Source organism: Seriola aureovittata, chromosome 18, assembly GCF_021018895.1.
Source record: "Seriola aureovittata isolate HTS-2021-v1 ecotype China chromosome 18, ASM2101889v1, whole genome shotgun sequence".
Lineage (NCBI taxonomy): Eukaryota > Metazoa > Chordata > Actinopteri > Carangiformes > Carangidae > Seriola > Seriola aureovittata.
This window is the reverse complement of record NC_079381.1, coordinates 14,645,001-14,654,452: the sequence shown is the minus strand read 5'-3', so window position 1 is coordinate 14,654,452 and position 9,452 is coordinate 14,645,001. Positions and strand designations below refer to the sequence as shown.

At 40.9% G+C, this 9,452-nt stretch overlaps 1 protein-coding gene across 13 annotated transcripts in view; it reads right to left on the bottom strand.

Annotated features, from left to right (window-relative positions):
* Positions 1-2,413: 2,413 nt before the first annotated feature.
* The window catches only part of dnm1a (dynamin 1a), a 54,019-nt gene continuing 46,980 nt past the window's right edge, over positions 2,414-9,452 (bottom strand). For 6 of the 13 annotated variants that reach the window (XM_056403885.1, XM_056403889.1, XM_056403893.1 and 3 more), the window contains 5 exons: positions 9,135-9,149; positions 8,408-8,578; positions 8,066-8,307; positions 7,730-7,933; positions 2,414-5,417 (listed from right to left, as the gene is read on the bottom strand). In XM_056403885.1, the coding sequence (XP_056259860.1) occupies positions 5,387-5,417; positions 7,730-7,933; positions 8,066-8,307; positions 8,408-8,578; positions 9,135-9,149 (663 nt within the window). In that variant the 3' untranslated portion in view covers positions 2,414-5,386. Of the gene's footprint in view, positions 5,418-6,770; positions 6,808-7,729; positions 7,934-8,065; positions 8,308-8,407; positions 8,579-9,134; positions 9,150-9,452 lie in introns of all 13 variants that reach the window. The other 7 variants (XM_056403887.1, XM_056403896.1, XM_056403894.1 and 4 more) reach the window with 2 other exon arrangements.

The window sequence follows — 9,452 nt, the reverse complement described above, 5'->3', positions numbered from 1 at the left end:
GAAACAGCTGACATTTCGATTTGTTGAGGGTGTGACTAATAATATAAACAATGGCTACAGCATGAATGGCACAAGGACCCTGAAACTGAAGCAGCTACATTATTTACACCTGTGGTGATCTTACAAAATGTCACTTAAAGGTTTACTGCTTTGCCCAGTTCTGATCACAGATATAGTAAATACCAAATGCCCAGAGAACCTGTGAGGAAATCAGTCCAAATATCAGTTTGGCCTGTAACATTTGAACCCTCTCAGAAAAACAAACTAGACTTCAAACCCATACTTCTGCCAGAAAACAAACACATTGCCAGGAAAACAGTGCTGGGCGCACAACTCCCAATACTAAAGACCCTTTTCCATTGGTCCAAAAACCCTCTAACAACGTGCTTTTGCCGGCAATGGGAAAAGGGTTTAATCGGCATTCACGCCCGGGTCAAATGACTCTGCAGTAGAACCGGGTTTCTATTGGCTCCGATCGGCAATGATGTAAACGCGACATCCGGGTGAACTCGTTGATGTTTCCCCCTTTCCTGCTGTAAGGTCTTTCAGAGACGCTGTAGACACTCCTGTCACCTGTGCAGCTGCTGCTAAACCAGAAACACCGCGGCTAACTGCACGAAAGGGTGAAGCTGCAGCGTGATGACATCACGGCTTGCAGCTGAGTACGAACTGACAGGCAAACTCGACTGACTCGACTCGACTGCGGGTTTACCCGCGTTTACAAACTCGTGTGCACCCGCTAATTTTAGTGGAAAAAGGGAATAAGTTGCTCTTTCGGGTGCACAGACGTGGCTGAATGCAAGGTGAAGGAATGCCGGCACTCACAATAGAATAACCTCTGTAGTCTAATATGAAGCATAAAGCAATATGAAGCACGAAGCCTTCATCAGCGTAAGAGACAACAGTAACTCAGGCACATGTATATATAGACATGTGAGGCTGGAGCCTGATTGCTTGATTACTGATGAAGTGCACCTGTGAATCAGCCACACCTGGGGGAGTGGCTACATGTCATTAAAAACAGAACAACAAATAGTAAAAATAGTTAATTGATTAATAATTTCAACACTTATATAGGCATACACCATCACACTGTTACTCCATAAGAAATAATAGACACAATATACATTTTAAAAAAAATAAAAGCACATAACCTCAGAACAGCATACAACAGTTGCACATATCTAAATTAGAGACACAACCGACCACCCTAAAAAACATATATGACCAGGGATGTCACTAAATTCATGCTACAACTCAAAACGTATCTCATCTGTAAGGGCTTACAGTATACCTGGTCAGGATGAAAGGGCGCAGACATTTTAACTACAAGGAGATACTATAAATAGAATATAGATAGGCCTAATCCAATGAATATCAAGGGTCTGAATTTAATATTAAAGTTAATCAGTGCAGTTAACCCTTAGTTCCTTTTTGCAGCTGTTACACTGATTAATGTTAATGTTTGTGCATTCTGATGTTATGTTTCTAACCCTAACTCTATGTGTTTTTATTATTTTTAATCTATATTGTGCTGAATATGTCTGATGAAGAAACAGTGTGATGGTGTATGCCTATATAAGTGTTTGCTTGGAAATATTGTATTGACTATTTTTACTATTTGTTTCTCTTTTTCTGATGACATGTAGCCACTCCCTTGAGTGTGGCTGATTCACAGATGCACTTCATCAGTAATCAAGCAATCAGGCTCCAGTGATTTACCACTGTCTCTTTATGCTGATGACGGCTTCATGCTGAACCACGTCCCTTTTTTTGCCCTATATTAAAATACAAAGACTATTTCATTGTGAGTTCTGGCATTTCCTTCACTAAACTAATTACCATTAGATAATTTTGTACTTAAGACTTCGACTAACAATTCATTTTATTATTGATAACTCAGTGGATAATTTTCTTGATTAGTTGTTAAGTCTATAAAATGTCAGAGGAAAAGTTTTTTTTTGTTTTTGTTTTTTTTTAAAGAGCAAATATTTGCATTTGAGAAGCTGGAACCAGTTCATTTTTGGTAAAAAAAAAAAAAAAAAGAAATACATAAGCAATCAATGGACTGTCAAAATTAACACTGTTTTTTTTTTTTTTATTGATCAATTAATTGACTTTCAGATCCACACATATTCCACATACTGTTTGATAGCAGCAATTCAAAAAGCTGCAAGTCATAGGAAATGTCAGCGGATCATATTTACATTTTGTCCTTTTTTTTTTTTTTTTCTTACTTTTACCTCTGGCTTTTGTTTGTGTTACTTCAAAATTAACATCTTTTCTTCCATAAGGTGTTTACATTTTTTTTTCTGATGCCCCCTGAACCCCTCAGTACATAAGCTCTCTGAACAGTTCCAATGTACCTGTGACGTTTACCACCATAAAGAGGAAAAGAACACGAAGAGGAAGCTTCTTTCAGTACACTGAGGTTTTAATGTGTTGACAAAGCACAGCAGTCCTGCAGAGTAAAGTCATCCTTTCATCCACATCAGTTTGAACAAGATGCAGGGCCTGGTTTCTGCAGGAGTTCACACATTCACACTGTATCTCCCTGCTCTTCTACACACAGAGAGAGAGACAAGAAAAAAAAACCCTCTCTCCTACAACCTATAGTATCAAACAACCTGCAGACGTCCATATACATCACTGCATTAATATATTTTTTGTAAGTTTTTCAAATATTAATTCCTTATACAGATACTCATTTATTCATAATCATTTAAATATTCAGCAATTTCATACATTGCAGACTAATTTCTCTAGATAGTGGAAGTACAAGTCCCATAAGATGCACCACACATATACAGAATAACGCATTAAGATATGTCCATAATAAACTATTTAACGTTAAATAATGAGTAGGATATGCTTTATTGTGTTTGCTTTGCAGTCGTGGAGTCCTAAGATACATCATGGGGTGACTAAAGTGTTTCAGGTAGTTTGTAAATTACATCAATTGAGGTACAGAGATGGGCTCTGTTGTGGCTGGTGGGTTTTTGTCATCTTTTGTTTGGGGGCAAAATACAACACATCACACACTGACAGCAGAGTTCAGCGGATGGAAAAAGAGGTGAAAAGATGGGTTCGACTCACAGGCTCTCACACAGCAAAGTGAAGGTGAAACAGAAGGAGCGTTTGATAGTTTTATGCATAGACTGTGGCTGCTTTCATGTTCTCACTCACCCCCGTGACCACTGAGAGAGGGAAGAAAAGAAAAAAAAGGAGGAAAAAACAGAAAAGACATGGCAGATTATCAACCTGAAAAGTTTTCCTGTCAGTATATCAGAAGATTTTGATGCATGGTGTGAACAGAGCTGACTTAAAAACTTTAAAAGGATGCACAAGGAACGCAGGGTGCAGCCCAGGCCACAGATGCCCTTCCTCTTAGTTGAAAATCTACTTGGCTCTTGTTTGACTGGTGGCATGCAGCTGTCTGCAGAAGAACATCCTATATATTGCACTTTCAACTTAGATCCCGCCTCCGTAAGATAATGCAGTAACAATGTTTTCGTGAAGAGGAGAGGAGGGAAGTGGGAAAAGTGGGAAACCATTTTTCTTTGTTGCATAGGTTCTGTGGAAGCACAGACAACAACGTTTGAAGAGTTGGTTTTGTCACAGTTGTGTGAGATTACACTCAAAGTGATTCGATTACCCGAGAAAACACAGGTGGATTTAGTGGCAGTGAGGCAATCTGGATGCTACAACAAGCAAAAGAAAAAGAAAAAAAAAAAGGATCCAGACAGTCCGTCACATGATCACTCCTCCTGTCCTACAGCAAAGGGAGGAAGAGGGAAAGCAAGGATGAAGAGCAGCAGCTCCCCTATCTGTCCAGATATCTGAAGATGAGGAGTCTGTTACCCCTCTTATTTCATTTAAGCCCTCCTCCCTTGTGTGAGTGAGTGAGTGAGTGATGGATGGTGCAGTCTGTTTCACAGCTGATGGGCAATGGAATTTTAGAAGAGAGGAGGTAAAAAAGAGGAGGTGGGTGGGGGGTTTGGGTGGGGGGGTTTCTTCTAAGAGTCGAATGGCGGCAAGGGGCTCTCAGGGCGAGAGGGCCCACCCTTGTTTGGCCGGCTGTTTCGGTGAAAAGAGTAGAAACAGAGAGAAAACAGAAGACCTTACACGATGAACGGGATGAAAAGAGAAACCCCGAAATCATAAAGGTGAGGAGACACCAGGGAAGTGTTTATGTTTATCTGCATAATGATGGTAATGATGAAAAAAAAATCGCAACATCTAAGATAAATACTGACTGTATGAATGGCACAGTTCTTCTCTTTGGATGTTTAGTTCTCAAGTACAAGCGGACCTGATTCAATGTGATTACAGTGTGTCCTCGCCTGTGATTTTGGGGGACCACAATTACAGATCAAAACCTGAATACAACAGTTACAAACAAAACACAAGAGTTTCAGGGATGCAATATCCAGTCCAGTTCAGCTTGCATCGCCTCCCTTAAAGGAATACTCCACCAAAATTTTGTGTCTGACATGCTGTGAGGAAAAAAATAGTTTTTTAATAAGTAGAAATTAATTTAAAAACATGCATCATGCAGTATAATAACCAAGTCTCAGGTATCCCCTTGCTCAGTGCGTCTTAAAAAACACTGACACTAACATAACTGAAGGATTAGTTATGGACTTTCTGATATTGTTTTGCAGTTTGGAGTCTTTTTTTTTTTTTTTTTACTTCAAAAATAGCTTCCACTTTTGAAAACTCTGCTGAAAATGTTTTTCTTCAGCATGACAGGCAATACAGAGCAATTCTGTGATATAAAACCTAACATTTTTTGGTGAAGTATTCCTTTAGAAAAAATAAGAATAAATCAGAAAAAAACATAAAAGAAAGATAAGATTAAACAAATGTTAAATAAGAGAATAATACGTCAGTCAGCAGCCAGAATACCCATAAGAAATGCTGGAGTATAATGTTATACTCAGGCAAAGTGTCATGCTAAACGTCTCCTCCCTTAGGCTTAAAAGGAGGAAAAATATCTTGTGTGTGTTTGCTTGTTGTATATATATGTGTGTATTTATGTAAGCAGGTGTGCATGCATATGTGCGCATACACTCACCAGGTTGTTTCCTATCAATTATTTCATATTGTCTACATAGTTTATTTAAATTCTGAGGGTGCAGCATGTTGGTATGTAAATCATGCAGGTGTGTTTCAAGTATTCTGCATCTCCGTGTGGAACAGAGGGTTTGTTGGGGAGTGAAACAGAGACATGGCTTGTTGTAAGGGAGAAGTAGAGGAGCAGGAGAAGGGAGCCAGCTCAGGTCAGGTGAGGCAGGAAATGACAGGAAGGTGGCGCTGTTGTCCATAGTCTCTTATCCAGAGGAGGGACGGGCGGACAAGAGGACGGAGGGAGGAGCTCAGAGGTCTAGTGGGTTGGAGAGGGTGGGGGTCTCCGACTGCCACGGGACACATAAGCACAGACAGGAAGAGATACAAAGAAGAGAGGACAGGAACAGGTTGGATTAGTGTTTTCAAGGTTTTTGCTTATTTCTGGACCCCCGTGTGTAAATCCATGCACATACACTGAAGTACTGCACCGTCACTCACACGGACGACCACTTATATAATGAGATAACACAAGGATGAAACCTGAAGACATGACCAACACCACAGAGATATCAGGCTCATTTAACATGGCCACAATGCAGGTAATGTATGTTTGCAGTTGAGGCCAAAAGCAGGCAGTATTACTACATATTCCAATGTCTTAGTACGGTATCATGTAGTTTTAAAATATTTTCATTTTAATTTCTGTAAATAATCCTATGGTGCTACAGGAGGTGAAAAATATTAGGAACAGCAATCAAGAAAAAAACCCTGAAAGGCGTACAAGAGTGAAAACAGCATATTGTCGGAAATTTTCAGTTTGAGGGCATTCATTTAATTTAATTCCCCGAATTAATGTGGTTTCCAACAAAGAAAAAATGTCACAGATCACAAGATAATTATATAGATAAGTACAAATCTATTTACCAGTTCGTAGCAACGTTCTGATCGGTCGATTCATAGCTTTATTCTGATTGATTGGTTTGTAGCCATTTTGCTTGATCTATTTGTAGCCTTGGTTCTGATTGCCCAGTCTGTAGCAGCGTTCTGATTGGTCGATTTGTCGCTTTATTCTGATTGTTTAAATAAAGAGATTTTTAGAGGTCTTAAATGAAAAAAAAAAAAACTGCCTGGTATTTCCCAAGAAAAAGGCAAAAATCGACTGAGGATTACCTGCACACTCACAAACCTCTGTACTGAACAGTTATGTTGGCAGATAGGATGACTTTGAATGACAATATCAGACATTCAGAGACAAAGCTAGGGATGAGTGGGATGTTGTGGCATACATATATATATATATATATATATATATATATCACATACAACATTGACACAAAACCAAGAATAATCTTCAGGTTTTGGACATTTGAGTTGAATTCTGTTTAACATGTTGCTGATGTAAACGGAGTAAAAATTCCTCTTTCCTGTTCTGACATACTCATACCCCTTTAAGAAACAACTTAGCATTGACACTAAAATGGTGTGAGAAAAATCAGCTCACACACCGATGCAAACACACACACACTTGGTGTGTTTGCCCATGCAGCGCTCTAGGAGGAGAAAGGAAAAGTAAGAAAAAGGAAATGGCATGCAGTGAAAGGATGCGTTCTGAGAGGAAGCACAAGAAGGAAAGTGATGGTGGTGATGATGATGATGATGATAATGATGATGATGATAATGGTGGACAGTACCCAACGTACCAGAAACGTTATTCCTCACTGGTCAGTGATAGTGATTCTGTAGAAGGAACCATAGGCATGTGTGGGACAGAGGTGTGGTGAGGGACAGAGGGATGAAGAAAAGAGAAAAGGAGTGCAAACAGTTACAGTGGAGGAAATGACCAACGTCACATGTGCTCAGCTCTCACTTAGGACAGACCAGAACGTAGGAAAAATGTTTTTAGATGAAAAAAAAATCAGCTCTCACAAGTTGAGGAATTTGAGATACTTGGATCTGATTTTGAGCCTGAATTTGCCAGTGAGAGCTTTGCTCAGCAACGTTAGTGTCCCCTGCGGCAAAAGAGGCAAGCTGCTTCTCAACGCTACAATGAACCGGTCCAGGTTAAAAAAATTTGCTATCTCACAAACAAAGGCAAGCACAAGGCAAAGATTACAGGTGCGGCGACGGATACAGTTAATGGAGAACAGAAAGGAAACCCTCATTGCAGTCACCGAGTGACTGTAAAGTCAAAGTATCTAAATCGTCCAGATGAGGACAGTGATGGGGTGTGTGTTAGCGATGAACAGTGGAGTGTTAGGTGTTGACAGTGATGCTTGGCAGCGTGTTGAAAGTTCAAGGTGGTGGCAGAAAGGTACCAAAAAGTCAAGGTGAAACCAAAAGACACCAAGAGAAAAAGTACACGATCAACTGATGATGATAATCATATCACTGTCTATCCATCTATTCAGGGATCTCTATTCATCTATTCATCTATCTTCTATCACAACCAGTGCTCTCCACTTTCATTTACCTCCTTCATCCCCTCATCCAGGTGTCTTCACATCCCCCTTAGTAACAGAGAGTATCCACACTTCAGGTCGGATAGCTTGTCATAGTATTATAAGCTATGGTTTGGGTGTTAATGTCCTTGGATCATACTCTACGTTGGTGTGAAAAAGCGTTACTGGGTTTTAACACATTTTTTCATGCTCTCACTCACCTGGGCACGCTTGGGGGTGCGCGGTTAGGCCGGGAGGGCACGGTGGGTGGCGGCCCACTGTAAGGGTCAGGAGAAGCTCCAGGACGAGATGGGACAGGGGGTCCCCCAGCGGGAGGGGGTCCAGGTGGAGGACCACGTGAGCCTGGGCGGGCGGGAGGTCCTGGTGGAGCTCTGCGGTTTGGAGTTGGACTGGTGGCTGGAGACCTGGTGGAGAAGGGAAGAGAGGAACCGAGCAAATGTAAACTAGTGACGTCTGAGACAGAAAACACAATGCACTACACACACCCTTCAACCCCCTCTAATGCTCTTCCTCTGTCTATTCGCAGCATGCCTTACCTTCCTCCGGAGCCGCCCCGTTGCACCTGCAGCCAGGAGTCGTCCACAGGCGGTGGCATGGCAGTGGTTACGGTGGTAGTGCTGATGTCACCGATGATGCTCAGGGCCTCTCGCAGGGCGTAGTACATCCGCAGCATCTCGTCACGGTGCTGGGCTTGTTCCTGAGACTCCTCCATCAGCGTGTTCTGGTCGCCGCACGAGTACAGCTGAGCCAGCAGCTCGGCGTTAATGAACTCCTTCGTCTGGGCACAGAGAGAGAAACGTTTTGTGATGACAGTTCTAGTTTCAGAACATCTTCATCACCCCGGCCCCCCACCACAACCACCACCACCAGTAACTCACATTGTTGATCATGAGGTGCATGATGGTCTTAGGCATCAAGTCTCGGACAGTCTTGTTGACGATGGCCATGTAGGAGTCGACCAGGTTACGGATGGTCTCCACCTGCCGCTCCAGCTGAGGGTCCATGCTGTGCATGAAGTTGTCAGAGCTGCTTTCATCACCACCATCACTCTGCAGAGAAAAAATGTAGAGAGTTTTGACTGCACTGGGAAGAGTTGAAGAAACAAGAACTGTAAATGTGAGGCATCATAAAATAGAAAGAAAGTGCACGGTAGGAAAAAAAATGCTTTTTTTGTCTGAGCAATGTAACAAAATCATCTCACATTCTTGAATTAAATCTCATATTTTCTTTGATTTGCTGGTACAGCCCTTTCCAAATGTGCTGATATATATCTTATCACATATATAGTGATATATAATGATATAGTGATATATAGTGATATAATTATTAGAGGGAGTACTTTGGATAAAATGTTCCTTGTAAAAATGTTAAATTTGGTCACACTATGCATCCCTATCTTTATGCTTCAAAACAATAAACTGGTTCTGAATGTAACGCTGAATAACTGTTGACTGATTACCGTCAGCTAATCAAATCTAATGTGATCGCAAACAAAAGTAGGGCTGCATTTCAATGATTTCTTTCTAGTTAATAGTTTTAGGCTGAAACGTTCTACAGAAGACACAGTGATGAAGAAAAAGAACGACGTAGACCAAAGTAACGTACCTTTCCTTCCTTGTCCTACAAGGTCAAACAGCGATGAAAGATAAAAGACATTGAAAAGGACAGATACAGAATCACATGAGAGACATAACAACATTCAAATAAGACTCCAATTACACATCATCGTCAACAACAGCCTGGACAACTCGTACAAAAACAAACAAACCAATAATTAACTTTATTCTTTGTCTATACGATTGTGACAAGGTGGGAGTTAAGAATGTGTTTTACTGTACATGTGGTTTGGTGAACACACATTTTTAGCTATGTATGATTAAAGCAAACAAACAAAAAAACAAAACAAGAATGTAATACAATGCC